This window comes from Saccopteryx leptura, chromosome 1, assembly GCF_036850995.1.
Source record: "Saccopteryx leptura isolate mSacLep1 chromosome 1, mSacLep1_pri_phased_curated, whole genome shotgun sequence".
Lineage (NCBI taxonomy): Eukaryota > Metazoa > Chordata > Mammalia > Chiroptera > Emballonuridae > Saccopteryx > Saccopteryx leptura.
This window is the reverse complement of record NC_089503.1, coordinates 377,136,195-377,150,239: the sequence shown is the minus strand read 5'-3', so window position 1 is coordinate 377,150,239 and position 14,045 is coordinate 377,136,195. Positions and strand designations below refer to the sequence as shown.

The following is a 14,045-nucleotide window of genomic DNA, read 5'->3' as shown; positions in this document are numbered from 1 at the left end:
CTTGCTTGCTGCTGTCATCCCAGGCTCAGACAACAGAGAACTACGTTCCCAGTAACTTGTCACGGTGGGTTTTTGTGGGTTTTTTTTGGATACATTGCACATGCGTAGAATCTCCTACAGCTCCTGTCCACTCCTCAGCACCTGGCGTCCCTCTGAAAACCGGTGGACTACAAGTCCCGGTAGTCTTCCCGCACTTAGCTCTGACTGCACGTGCGCACACAGCTGCCCGCCGGAAGAATCGAGCCTGGCTGTGTTTATCTCGTTGGAGACCAAGTCATCGGTTGGCGCGCAACGGGCTACAGGCTGCCCGGGGCCCCGCCCCGGCCCGGCCTGGCAAGGTAGCCCGGGATGGGTTGATGTTACACGGAAAATTGGGAGGTGCTGGGGACGTCCTTGCCTGGAGCTGGAGTCGTGCGGGGGGAACCTGACAGTGATGCGGTGGGGGTGGGGAAGGAACTAAGGGGATGATGGGAAAGGAGAGCGTTAATGGAAAAGGAAGGGTCGGGGGAGGATGGTGAGGTGATGGGTGAGAGCGATCTGGTGGCTAGAGGAAGCACTGAGGGAATTGGAAGGAAGGCTGGGTTATGAAGAGAACCGGGAAGCTGAGGGTGATGGAAGGGGGGCGAGATGCCTGGCGCTGTGGGGGAGGGGAGGTTGGGATGACTTGGAAGAATCTAGAGATAGCGTCATTTACGGGGAGGAACATCTCTGGCCGAAAGGGGTCAATGACTATTAACCTTTCTTCCCGTAGTGGAAGAGGGAAAATGGAGAGCTGTCGGGTGGAGCTTGGAGTGATGGGAAGAGGAATAAGGAGAAAACTGCAAAGCTCCCAGATCGAAAAGCGCTAGAAATGGGGAGGGGAAATTGCAAGAGACCAGGGAGAGGGACAGGCACGTGAAGGGAACTGAAGAAGTTGAGAATGCAGTAATGATGGAGTATGCGGAAACCCCAAGATAACAGAGCCCCTGAGAGTCTGGGGCCTTGTTTTCCATGAGCTTGAGTTGTCTTTAAGGAAGAGAAGCTAAGATTCTCTCCCCACCTTTGCATGGAATTGCTTCTCTCTGCCCTATACATTCTTTACCTTGACTTAGCTGAAGGGGAATAGGAGCTATGAGGGAAGACAAAGGACTCCCCTCTTAAGCCCATCAACCTCCCTATCTATGCCCACAAACCCACATCCAAGATCTTTCGGATTGAGGACAGTAGTAATGAAGTGAGACTGCTTTCCTCCTGGAGCTCTTTCAGGTTTGGCAGGGTGGGTATTTAAAGCCTGGGTTGGGGGCTGAGGGAGGTTGGATGGGTGGGGAGGGGACTGCAAGAAAGCGAAAAGCCATCTCTTTTTTGTGAGGGGCCTCCTTTACTTGAGCTTTCTCTGTGCCTGAAGTTCTACCTTGAACAGGGAGATGATCCACCCAAACCCAACAGGTGCCTACCACGGAAGGCAGTGCTAGTTACAAGAGGCTGTGCTCGACAGCCTTCAGATGCACCCGTTATCACTCAGATGGCAGGCTGTCTTAAAGGGATCTCGTACCCAAGGGCGATTTGCTTTCCTTCTCTTTTCTAGTGCACACCCCCACTGCCACCGCCTTCTCAGGGACTCAAGTGGGAGAACAGCTGCTAGAAACAGCTTGTCTCTACCACAATAGCAGGGTTGGGGAAGTGGCAGGGGGAGAAAGCCCTTCCTCCACCCCACTCCATCCCTTCAGTCTACAGTGGACCACATACCTTTCTGGTTTAAGTTCCTAGTTTTGGCAACATACCAGGCCCAGCTGTCAAAGGAACTCTTCATGCCTGTGAGGGGCCCTGGGTAACCCTGATGACAACAGCTTAGTTTGACAAGAGCTTCCTATGAGGGGCTAACTATCCATAGTGATATGGCGGTCCCTGTCCTTGATCCCACCCTGTCTTGGATAGGGGGACTATTCTACTTTAAAAGCCTAAAAGCTTTTCTGCTTGGAAGCACCCATGCCAGTTTTCAATGGACTCCCTGGGGCTGGCGGGGCTATAAATAGCTCTGAGTATTTTGAGATCCCTCTCCCCACCTTAAAGAGCACCGAGATTCTTAGAGAGGTGGCAGTAAGCAGAGCAAGCCAAAAATACAACAGAACCCACCGGCCTGGGAAGGGGGCTGGAGCTTGTGCCAGGCCATGGCCAGGGTGGAGCCTCTATGAGTAGGGGGTGATCATGCTGTGCTCTCAATCCGCAGATTCTGAGCTGGCAATCAGGTCGGAGTGGCCCCACCCTTTGCCTTGGGGAACGCAAGGCCAGGGCTAGCTCCTTGACCTCAGGAACTCCTCTGGGGCAGGGCCAGCCACCTGAGCTGTGGAGGGGTGGTGTGGGAGGGACACCAGAGTGACACATAGAGACAAGGGCTGGTCCTGGGCAGAGTCCTGGTGAGCCAGACAAAGGTCTTGCCTGAGTAGCCTGTGGCCCTAATTTGTATGCAGGTAGCAGAGGCAGCAGGCCTTGCCGGGGAGGCATGTTGCTGTAACCAGCGGCCCAGGGGATGTTACGGTGGACAGTGCACCTGGAGGGCGGGCCCCGCAGGGTGAACCATGCTGCAGTGGCTGTTGGGCACCGGGTATACTCCTTCGGGGGTTACTGCTCTGGTGAAGACTATGAAACACTACGTCAGATTGATGTACACATTTTCAATGCAGGTAAGTAATGCGGGGAATGTCCCTGGGTGCACACAACGGAGGGTAACAGGTGGTCGAATGGGTTATGGTGGTGGCCCCGTGGCCAGAGGAGATGAGGGAATGACTGTCTGTCTGGTTTGGGAAAGGATGTGCAGCCTGGGAGGAGGGTTCCAAGGCTAAGCTGAGCTGTGCCCACAGTGTCGTTGCGCTGGACAAAGCTTCCCCCGGTAAGACCCACCATCCGTGGGCAGCCTCCTGTGGTACCATACATGCGGTATGGACACTCAACTGTCCTCATTGATGACACGGTCCTCCTTTGGGGCGGACGGAATGACACAGAAGGGGCCTGCAATGTGCTCTATGCCTTTGACGTCAGTGAGTATGGGGCTATGTTCTTCCAAATGGTGCCTCACAGGGCTAGGAGGGTGTCGGCTGGGCTGGGAATAGAGCACCCCAGAGTCTAGGAGGAGTGTCAGAGGTGCTTACCTGGTCCACCTTTTCATTTCTTTCAGATACTCACAAGTGGTCCACACCCCGAGTGTCAGGAACAGTCCCTGGGGCCCGGGACGGACATTCGGCATGTGTCTTGGGCAAGATCATGTACATTTTCGGAGGCTATGAGCAGCTGGTAGGTGTGGAAAGAAAGTAGAGAATTAGGGTGGGAATGTGAAAGAAGAAGGGAATGGAATGGAGGAGGGTGGAATGGGAGGCTTTGGCCTGTTTTGCAGGTTCTGAAGGGATGAATGGAGGGTCAGAGAGTCACTTCTGACCCCCTCTTATATTTCTTCCCTCCCTTCCTTCCTCTACCCACTCAGGCGGACTGCTTTTCCAATGACATTCACAAGCTGGATACAACCACCATGACATGGACCCTTGTCTGTACAAAGGTCTGCCTTTTCTTCTTTCTCAGATCCCCACACGCAATTGCAGAAAGCATAGGAAGCCCAAATAGTGAGAGCAGATCCTGTCCCAGCCTTCTTGCTCACCCTCATCTCTCTGCTCTTGCCTAGGGCAATCCTGCCCGCTGGAGGGACTTCCACTCAGCCACAATGCTCGGCAATCACATGTATGTCTTTGGGGGTCGAGCTGACCGCTTTGGGCCATTCCATTCCAACAATGAGATTTACTGCAACCGCATCCGAGTCTTTGACACCAGGACTGAGGCCTGGCTGGACTGTCCACCCACTCCTGTGCTGCCTGAGGGGCGCCGGAGCCACTCAGCCTGTAAGTGTCTGTTAGGTCCCTATGGAGTCCCCCTTCCCACCCATTGTCCTAACACTCTTGACATGCCTCTCTCCTTCCAGTTGGCTACAATGGGGAGCTGTATATCTTTGGTGGCTATAATGCAAGGCTGAACCGGCACTTCCATGATCTGTGGAAGTTTAACCCTGGTAAGGAACACTGTCTTTAAGGGAGGAACAAGAAGCAATTTAGGAGGGAGAGAAAGAAAGAAAAAAACAATCTTGAGTAGTTAAGAGGTTGAGGTTGGAACGACTATTTGGACTGGGCAGGTATTGAATCTCCATATAAACTTCTCTTTAGTGTCCTTCAGTTGGAAAAAGATTGAACCTAAGGGGAAGGGGCCATGTCCCCGCCGGCGCCAATGCTGCTGTATTGTTGGTGACAAGATTGTCCTCTTTGGGGGTACCAGGTTAGTAGGAGAGAGGGGAGGGCTCAGGGAAGGGCCTAAGTCTGTGACTATCATGGAAGGCATTTGGGCAAGAAGGTTTCATGGATATGCCTTTCTCCTTCCTTCATCTCTCTTTATCCCTACAGCCCATCTCCTGAGGAAGGCCTAGGAGATGAGTTTGACCTCATAGATCATTCTGACTTACACATTTTGGACTTCAGTAAGTATACTTATTCCCAAAGTTCTTCTGCCATCAGAGTCCCTGTCTGTGGGTGGTGACATCCAGGACTGAATCCTTTCCTTGGCTTTGACCATCTCCCTCTCTCCCACGCCTCCTCTAAGGCCCTAGCCTGAAGACTCTGTGCAAACTGGCTGTGATTCAGCATAACCTGGACCAGTCATGTTTGCCCCATGACATCAGGTACAGTGAGTGGTTGGAAAGGAGGGATTGGTTGAGGGTGAGTGGCAGCACAAGCATGACCTGGTTAGCTTGGTTTCAGTATGGAGCAGATAGTTTTGTTTTTTTTCCTGCTGGAGATGTAGCATACTTGTGGAGAATAAGGTAGAAGGAGATATAAACTGCCTGCTGGGTAAATTACATGGAAAAAAAAAATTATGTTTCAAACCAAGCTCAGAAGCATCACTTCCTGAGATCTGAGCCTATACAGTTGTTTTTGTTAACATGCTGAGAAAGTTTGATTAAATCTTAGAACCTAGCTGCAAAGTCAGGATAAGTTTAGGAGCCTCTGGATCACCTTAGTTCCAGAATTCAAGGAGGTTCTTCCTAGCTGCTTCCCTTTGAATACATTCTTAGGTCCAAATCAAGCACCGAAAGTACTTTTGTATAATTGTGCCCTTTTGGGTCCCTCTGAGACACATCCCTGTCGTTGTATCAGTTCAGTGTAACTCTTTATTTGTTGAGGGTCTGTGTGTTCAGTATTTGATGATACAGTGTATATAAGGCTGAACTGGTGGATCAGAAGCAGGCCCAGGATTGATATATATCAACTACCTAATACAAAGTAGCCTGTAGTGAGGGTCCTGGCATAAGGAGGTTCTTGGTAAATCTTTGTAGATGACAGAATTGTCAAAAAGAGAGAGATTTAATTTGAATATGATGAGGTGGGTGGAGAAAGCCTGGGGGGGGGGGGGATAGGAGAGCTGAATCAGGCTCTCTGGAAAGGATGGTGGTTGAAAGCAAAAATGGGCATTTCTGATGTGGGGAGGAGGAGGAGCTGCCTGGTTGGATCTGAGAAGAGGAAAGGTGGGTTGAGAAATTTGTTAAGATGTGTACACCCATGCTTTTCTCCAGGTGTTGTACACAAGAATATACATATAAACATAAACAGGAAGTCCACACAGCTTGCAGGTGGAGTTGTGGGTGGGACCTGATTGTTAAACTTAGTAGGGCTGTAAGGAAGAGGTGGCTTTGGGTAGTCAGGCTTTAAGGAAGTTGAAGGCACTGGTGTGTGCATAGTTTTGTTAGCAGTTCTGGGTTTCGGGGGTGGAGGCTCCTTCTTCTGTCCTTTATGCCTATCATTGTTGGCCTTCCAGGTGGGAGCTGAATGCCATGACCACCAACAGCAATATTAGTCGCCCCATCCTGTCCTCCCATGGATAGGAGGAAGTTTCTGCCGCCGCCCCTCCTGAGCCTGCTTTGTCTTCACTGCCCCTGCCCACCTCTCGCCTGCCTGCCCCTTTGAACCCTGTTATACTTCCACATGGAGTTGTTGGAGTAGAGGTGTTTTCTGTGCTGTGAACTCAGTGGGGAGCTGTGGAGGGAGGGCTAGGTTCTCTCCCTCCTTGGGCCGAGGGCCCCTTCCCTTGGTGCTCTGTCCCGTCCACCTCCTTCCAACCGCTCCCGGGCCTCTGCTCTGCCCCGGGCCAGCCAGGCTCTGTGAGGAGTGAAGGGAATGGGGAGAGAGGAGAAGCAAGCAGTGTCTGGGCCACGGAGCTCCCCCCAGCTCTCTTTTCATCCCCTGCCCCTGCCTGAGCCATGAGCTTTGATTGGGAGCTGAGAAAAGTTGCAGCTGTTGTCATGAAATCTCCTTCTCCCCGACCTGGGGAAGGCGGGGACCAGCAAATATCCCACCCCCCCTTCCTTGAGCTGTTGCTGTAACCCTGATGCTCTCAGCCAGCTCAGATTTTATAAAAATGAATTAAAAACTTACAAATGAATTATCTGTATGTGTGAAATAAGGTGGGGATGCGTTTGCCCAGGGGGCAGGGTGCTGAGGTTCTGGCTTCTCGGCCAGGAGCATCCCCAAGGCAAATTCCACCGCGGCCTGGCCCTAGTTTCTCATCGGCGCGGAATCCAAGGCCATGCGACAAAAGGCGGTGACGTTAGCGCCAGTGGGCGTTCCTTTCGGCCTAGGGCCGCCTGCGCCGCAGTCCGGCGGTCGGCACGCGTGCGCGGCTCTTACGTCACCAGTGGTGCGGCCACCCGGGAGCTGCCGGAAGAGGCGGGGCGGGGTGCCGGAAGAGGCGGGCGCGGACCGTCGGAGCGGAAGTGCCGTCTGTCCTCGCCCCGCGCGCAGTGCGAGCCAATGCCGAGAGCGAACTCCCGCGCCGGGACGGCTCGCGGGGTCTCCCGCGGGGCTCGAGACTGCGGGGCGGACAGTGGGGCCCCGGGGCCCGAGGACCTGAGGAAGGGTGAGGATGCGGGGCAGCCAGCTCGGGGCTCCCCGTCGGCTGCAGTGCCCGCGCCAGCAACGCAATTACCGCGAGCCCGCACGGGGAGCGTCCCCAATGCAACGGGAAGTGAGAAGTGGGAGGGGATACATCCCGGCTTAGGACATGCTGAGCAGTTTTTAAAAGGGAGGATGGGGGGTTTCCGCCGGGATAAGACGCCTGTGCAGAAGCACAAAGTTAGGAAGGGGTATGGGTTGCTGGGGAAAGGTTAGTAGGTCCAGATTCAAGAAATGTAGCAAATATTTATTGAGCATCTGAATGCGCACACAGTTCTAGATGCTGGAAATACAGTAAATAAAGCAGTCAAAATCTCCTATCCTAGTGGAACTTACCTTTTAGGAATGGCAGTTAAAAAAAAAATGTGGATTAATATATTAAAAGGCAACAAAGCACAGAATTGTATGTTGTAAAAGGATGAATTTTATCGAGTGCAGAGGAACTGAGGTGGGAACACACCTTCCTACTCAGGAACTGCTAGGAGACCAGTTGATGAGGGGAGATTAGATACAAAGTGGGGGCTAGGCCTCCTGGGGGCTTTCGGGTCATTATAAGGCCTATCTATAGCTGTTACTCTGAGCAAGATGGAAGGCATTAGGGAGTTGTGAGTTCTGGAGTGACATGATCTGAAGTATATTTATGTGGTAGTGAGTGATGAGGTGGGGTGATCATATTTGTGTTTTAGATGTCTCCAGGCTGAAGTGGGGAGCGTAGCTTTGAGAGGAGTGAGGCTGGAGGTTGGGAGACCAGTTAGGAGGCAGGAACACTGATGTGAGGTGCTGAGAGTATGAACCAAACATTGGCAGTGGTAACTGGGGGCAAGGGAGACAAGCTCTTCTGGGGAAACCTGTGAAGGAATAATTTAAAAGAGAGGGTGAGAAACCTGGCAGGCCTGACCTGCGGTGGCACAGTGGTTAAAGCGTCGACCTGGGACGCTGAGGTTGCCGGTTCAAAACCCTGGGCTTCCCTGGTCAAGGCACATATGGGAGTTGATGCTTCCTGCTCCTCCCCCACCCTCTCTCTCTGTCCCCTCTCTCTAAATGAATAAAAATAATTAATTAAAAAAATTTATACCGAGAACTGATATTTAAAAAAAAAAAAGAAAGAAAGAAACCTGGCAGGTTGGCTCAGTGGTAGAGTGTCGGCTGGGCATGTGGATGTTCCAGGTTCAATTCCTGGTGAGGGCACACAGAAGTGACCATCTGCTTCTACACCTCTCTCCCTCCCTCTTCTCTCTATCTCTTTCTCTCTTCTCCTCCCACAGCCGTGGCTTGATTAGTTGGAGAGCATCTGCCTCAGGCGCTGAGAATGGCTCTCTGGAGCCTCCACCTCAGGCACTAAAAGTAGCTCAGTTGTGAGCATGGCCCCAGATGGGCAAAGCATTGGCCACAGATGGGTTGCTGGGTGAATCCTGGTTGGGGTACATGCAGGATTCTGTCTATCTCCCCTCCTCTCATTTGGAAAAGAAGGGGAAAACATTTAAAAGAGAGGGTGAGAAAGAAGGGACTGTGGCTTGGTCCACCACTAGCCTTACTTTTATATACTTTCCTTAGCAAGGTGAGGTCCCAAGGTAGCTGGAACAATTGGGAAGTAAGGTGGCTGTGCAGCACCAGTACAACCTGTCCTGCCCAGGATTGGTTTGATGGGGATATTGGGGAGGATCAGTTGCCTGAGCAATGAGGATGGGATACTGTCTTTCCAGCAGCGGGAGATGCTGAGCTGAGTTGTGTCCCCCCTCTCCCCCACCTTCACTCCCTTCCACAGACACATCTAACATGTCCTTTGAGGAGCTGTTGGAATTGCAGAGCCGAGTGGGGACTAAGACAGACAAACAATTGGTAGCTGGAAACAGCACTAAGAAGCAAGGTTCTAGACCACCTGTTCAGAATGCATGTGTTGCAGATAAGCACAGGTGAGGAGCAAGGCCTGCCCCAGGTGTTGGAGGATACCTGTGACATTAAGTAGGTGTCTGTTTTCTTAGGTGGCAGGTGGGAGGCCTTTCACCAAGACTGGAATCCCCTTGACCTGTCCTTTAATTTCTCTTTAGGCCTCTGGAAATGTCAGCCAAGGTCCGGGTGCCATTTTTGCGTCAAGTTGTCCCTGTCAGTAAGAAGGTAAGCAAGAAGCAGAAAGTAGGCCCTGGCCGGTTGGCTCAGCGGTAGAGTGTTGGCCTGGCGTGCGGGGGACCCGGGTTTGATTCCCGGCCAGGGCACATAGGAGAAGCGCCCATTTGCTTCTCCACCCCCCCTTCCTCTCTGTCTCTCTCTTCCCCTCCTGCAGCCGAGGCTCCATTGGAGCAAAGATGGCCCGGGCGCTGGGGATGGCTCCTCGGCCTCTGCCCCAGGCGCTAGAGTGGCTCTGGTCATGGCAGAGCGACGCCCCGGAGGGGCAGAGCATCGCCCCCTGGTGGGCAGAGCATCGCCCCTGGTGGGCGTGCCGGGTGGATCCCGGTCGGGCGCATGCGGGAGTGTGTCTGACTGTCTCTCCCCGTTTCCAGCTTCAGAAAAATACAAGCCTGCCCTGTGGTGGCGCAGTGGATAATGCATCGACCTGGAAATGCTGAGGTCGCTGGTTCGAAACCCTGGGCTTGCCTGGTCAAGGCACATATGGGAGTTGATGCTTCCAGCTCCTCCCCCCTTCTCTCTCTCTGTCTCTCTCTCCCTCTCTCTCTCTTCTCTAAAAATGAATAAGGAAAAAAAGAAAAAAAAAGATTTAAAAAATAAAAATTAAAAAAATAAAATTAAAAAAATAAAATAAAAGGCCCTGGCTGGTTGGCTCAGCGGTAGAGCGTCGGCCTGGCGTGCGGGGGACCCGGGTTCAATTCCCGGCCAAGGCACATAGGAGAAACGCCCATTTGCTTCTCCACCCCCCACTCCCTCCTTCCTCTCTGTCTCTCTCTTCCCCTCCCACAGCCGAGGCTCCATTGGAGCAAAGATGGCCCGGGCACTGGGGATGGCTCCTTGGCCTCTGCCCCAGGCGCTAGAGTGGCTCTAGTCGGCAGAGTGACACCCTGGAGGGGCAGAGCATCGCCCCCTGGTGGGCAGAGCGTCGCCCCTGGTGGGCGTGCCAGGTGGATCCCGGTTGGGCGCATGCGAGAGTGTGTCTGACTGTCTCTCCCCGTTTCCAGCTTCAGAAAGGGGGGAAAAAAAAAATTTTTTTTTTTTTGGTGATAGAGACAGAGAGGGACAGATAGGGACAGAAAGGGAGAGAGATGAGAAGCATCAGTTTTTCATTGAGGCACCTTAGTTGTTCATTGATTGCTTTCTTATGTGCCTTGACTGGGGGGCTACAACAGAGCGAGTGACCCCTTGCTCAAGCCAGTGACCATGGGGTCATGACCGTGATCCCACACTCAAGCAAGCAACCCTGTGCTCAAGCTGATAACCTTGGGGTTTCAAACCTGGGTCCTCTGCATCCCAGTCTGACGCTATATCCACTGCACTACCGCCTGGTCAGGAAGGAAGTACTCTTGTGAAAGGAGACCGAACCATTTTTTCATATTCTCTCTCTTCTCTACCAAGGTAACCCGGGATCCCCGCTTCGACAATTTGTCTGGGGAATATAATCCTGAAGTGTTCGGCAAAACGTATCAATTCCTCAGTGACATCCGAGCCAAAGAGAAAGAGGTGTTCTGCATGAGACTGGTTCACGGGATTCTGAAGGGTGGGAAACCAGGGCACCAGTTAGAGAGGCAGGCCAAGGGAACTGGGAGCATAGTGGTAGGTAGATTTAATTCTCCCTGATTTGGTTTTATATTCAAATCCTGGCTCATCAGTTGACTAGCTGACCATTGACAAGTCACTTAAGCTGGTTTTGTTTCAGTTTTCTGATCATTAAAAGAGACTGTCATTTCTGTCTCACATTACTGAGTTAACATATGTGAATTCCTTAGTGTAATGCTTGGCGCAGAATTTCAGCTTACATTTACAGACTAGTAACCATCATGTTCATTTCCCACCGTGGAGCTTGTGAAAAAGCAATTGAAGAAACACCGTTCTGGGGAGGAACATGACAAACTGCAGCAGCTGCTTCAGCGAATGGTGAGTGAGTCAGAACTATTCATGGGTAGCGAGAGCAGCTCCAGGCAGGAGGTGGTTCACAGTCCTTGCTATTCACCCATCTCATCTTCGCTCCTTAGGAGCAGCAAGAACTGTCACAGCAGGAACAAAAGCGGCAGCAGGAGCTGCGCCTGGCTCTGAAGCAGGAGCGGCGGGCTCAGGCCCAGGAGGGCCATCGTCCATACTTCCAGAAGAAATGTGAGTGAGACACAATGTTACAGGCTAGTTACAGAGACAGAGATATAACGTTACAGGCTAGTTACAGAGACAGAGGTACAATGTTACAGGCTAGTTACAAAGACATACAATAATACAGGCTAGTTACAGAGAGAGATACAATGTTACAGGCTAGTTACAGAGGCAGGTACAATGTTACAGGCTAGTTACAGAGACAGATACAACGTTACAGGCTAGTTACACAGAGATACAACATTACAGGCTAGTTAAAGGGATGGGGCCAGAGGCCATAGCAGGGTATTATTGTGTTGGGGTCCATAAGCTCCCTAGGGAGGCATGAAGGCAGGATCCCATGGTAAATTGGGAGAAAGTAGAAATATAGCAGGGAGAAGTTAATTTGTAACCATTGTTGTTTTCTACTCCCCACACATGCTGGGCTGGGCACATAGGAACTCATACCTGGTTGAATCGAAAAAGGATGGAATTGGCCCTGCCTCAGGCCCTGAAATAGCTCAGTTGCTGAACAACAGATGCATCGCCCTGTAGGGGACTTACTGGGTGGATCCCAGTTGAGGTGCATGTGGGAGTCTGTCTCTCTGCCTCCCTGCCTCTAAGTAAAAGAAAAAAGAGAGAGAGAGAAAGGATGAAATCATAGAAAAAATCGGCTTGCTTACATATACTGGTAAACTCTGAACAAATCATGTATCCCAGCATAGTTATTGAGAACTATTGACTGGGGAAAGGGGATGTGGGATGCTTCCTCCTCTGCTTACCAGCTTGCTTTCTCCCTGTCCTCTAGCTGAGCAGCGACAGTTGGCCCTAGCTGAGAAGTTCAAGGAGCTGAAACGCAGCAAGAAACTAGACAGCTTCTTGAGTCGAAAAAGGCGTCGAAATGCAGGCAAGGACAGAAGACATCTCCCTTTGAACATAGACTAATAAGGAACTGTCCTCAGCTCTGCCACTGCCCCAGTGAGAAATGCATCTGTGGGGACAGACTTGGGCTTGGCCTGTTCTGGTTCTTTCCCATTCAAGAACAAGGATCACAGCTGGCCTGAACTAGATTTGCTCAGAGATGACTTGAGTGTCTGAGAGTGCCTCAGGGCCGGAGAAGATGAACCGCTCAGCCTTCTGCCATGCCACACTTATGCTTGGATCTGGTTCATGTTCCCGTGTCCTCCCACCTTACCTTACACTGGTGATTCTGAGGCAGAAGAAGAAGGATGAGTGACCTTAAAGCTGGTGAAGGCCACAGAGTTTGCTGATGGCTCCCAGGATTGGAACTTTATGTAGGAGCCAGTTCATAAACATTCTTGTCACTCGTCTTTCTGTTTTGCTTTTTGTGTGGAGTTAGCAGGTGGCCTAGAACTACTGTCTTAGTGCACTACGTGTGGGGGTAGCAAAAACCTAAGGTGGCTACAAAGTAGGAAGTCAGATCAGAGAACCCTACTATTTAAACCCAAAAGGTGACACTACCATTTAAAGAATGAACCAGTTCCACTACACTCCTACTTAACTTTCATTCTGGATGCAAGGGGTTAGGAGGTGGGGACAGAAAACTTCTCCAATAATGGAAGCACGGCTGGCTCTCAATGCTGTTTGGGTCTAGAATTCCTACTACCCGTGTGGACTGGAAAATCCTCAAGCTGACAGTTCAGTTTAAAGTGGTCTCAGGTTGGTAGTGCCTCCAGGTACCCGGCAGAAGTAAATGCAGTTCTCTCTCGAGGACTGCATTAAACCCAGGCCTCAAGGAATTCCTTCAGATAAAATTTCAAGGAGTGTGAGTTTACAGTGAAACAAAGCACACAAAGAGAAACCACTATGAACAAGTCATTAGGAACAGTAATCAGACCAGCAAAGATAGCTGTTGAAAGTAAAAATTAAATAAATAGGAAATGTCTGAAGTTTTAAGAGAAAGTGTGACTAATGGAAAGACTAGCAAGAAGGACCAGATTGGGCGCAGCCAGGTAGCTCAGTTGGAGCATCGCCCCAATACACCAAGGTCATCTCAATACAAGGTTCCATCTCCTGTGAGGGCACATACAGGAATCACCCAGTGAGTGCGTTCATGAGTGGAGTAACAAGTCAATATCTCTCAAATTTTTAAAAAATTTTTTTCTGAAATGAGCAGGGGGTGGCAGACAGATTCCTGCATGCGCTCGACCAGGATCCACCTGCATGCCCACCAGGGGGCAATGCCCTGCCCAACTGGGGTGTTGCCCCATTACAACTGGAGCCATTCTAGCACCTGAGGTGAGGTCATGAAGCCATCCTCAGTGCCTGGGCCAACTTTGCTCCCATGGAGCCTTGGCTGGGAGAGGAAGAGAGAGACAGAGAGGAAGGAGAGGGGGAAGGGTGGAGAAACAGATGGGCGCTTCTCCTGTGTGCCCTGGCTGGGAATCGAACCCAGGACTTCCACACACAGGGCCAATGCTCTACCGCTGAGCCAACCTGCCAGGGCCTCAAGATTTTTAAAGGACCAGATTGGATTAAAACTCTTAAAAACGAAAAAATGCGCTCTATGCAGCAGGTTAGACACACCTACGGAGAGAAGGAACTGGAAGTAGAGCTGAAGGAGTTACACAGAGCATGGATACAAAGAAATGGAAACTAAAGAAAAGATGTTCAAAACACACAAGATAGAGTAAGAAGGTATGTCATAGTAAGGGTTCCAGAAGGAGTGGATGTTTATTATTTTTAGGTGAGGGGGAGATAGGATCCATCAGGCAACCCCATCTGGAGCTGATGCTCAAGCACAGCTATTTTTGCGCTCAGACCAACTGAGCTATTCTCAGCGCCTGGGCTCATGCTTGAATCAATTGAGCCACTGGCTGCAGGAAGGGAAGATGGGGGGGG

The 14,045-nt window shown here is 51.3% G+C and overlaps 1 protein-coding gene and 1 non-coding gene across 3 annotated transcripts; one reads left to right on the top strand and one right to left on the bottom strand.

Moving 5' to 3' along the window:
• The first annotated feature begins 45 nt into the window (after positions 1-45).
• Positions 46-12,514, top strand: KLHDC3 (kelch domain containing 3). 2 transcript variants are annotated; one of them, XM_066359397.1, is made up of 15 exons: positions 46-338; positions 2,448-2,660; positions 2,838-3,014; positions 3,152-3,267; positions 3,455-3,526; positions 3,650-3,863; positions 3,944-4,030; positions 4,182-4,290; positions 4,416-4,489; positions 8,722-8,869; positions 9,005-9,071; positions 10,479-10,583; positions 10,923-10,997; positions 11,096-11,213; positions 11,992-12,514. In XM_066359397.1, exons 2-15 carry the CDS (start codon positions 2,507-2,509, stop codon positions 12,126-12,128), a joined length of 1,653 nt encoding a protein of 550 aa, XP_066215494.1. In that variant the 5' UTR covers positions 46-338; positions 2,448-2,506; the 3' UTR covers positions 12,129-12,514. The 2 variants fall into 2 exon arrangements, with proteins under 2 accessions (XP_066215494.1, XP_066215493.1); XM_066359396.1 differs by lacking the exons at positions 8,722-8,869; positions 9,005-9,071; positions 10,479-10,583; ... (1 more) ...; positions 11,096-11,213; positions 11,992-12,514 and adding exons at positions 4,612-4,690; positions 5,824-6,447.
• Positions 12,515-13,574: 1,060 nt separating this feature from the next.
• On the bottom strand, positions 13,575-13,650 carry TRNAT-UGU (transfer RNA threonine (anticodon UGU)). The gene has a single exon. It is a non-coding gene; the product is annotated as a tRNA-Thr (tRNA).
• Between the last annotated feature and the right edge of the window lie 395 nt (positions 13,651-14,045).

What these genes read in the sequence shown, in the direction of transcription:
- KLHDC3 (XM_066359397.1), top strand. Translation starts at nt 2,507, where the DNA reads ATGTTACGGTGGACAGTGCACCTGGAGGGCGGGCCCCGCAGGGTGAAC. An exon ending in TGTGTTGCAGATAAGCACAG is followed by an intron (nt 8,870 to 9,004) that starts GTGAGGAGCAAG and finishes ATTTCTCTTTAG; the next exon opens with GCCTCTGGAAATGTCAGCCA. An exon ending in TTGTCCCTGTCAGTAAGAAG is followed by an intron (nt 9,072 to 10,478) that starts GTAAGCAAGAAG and finishes TTCTCTACCAAG; the next exon opens with GTAACCCGGGATCCCCGCTT.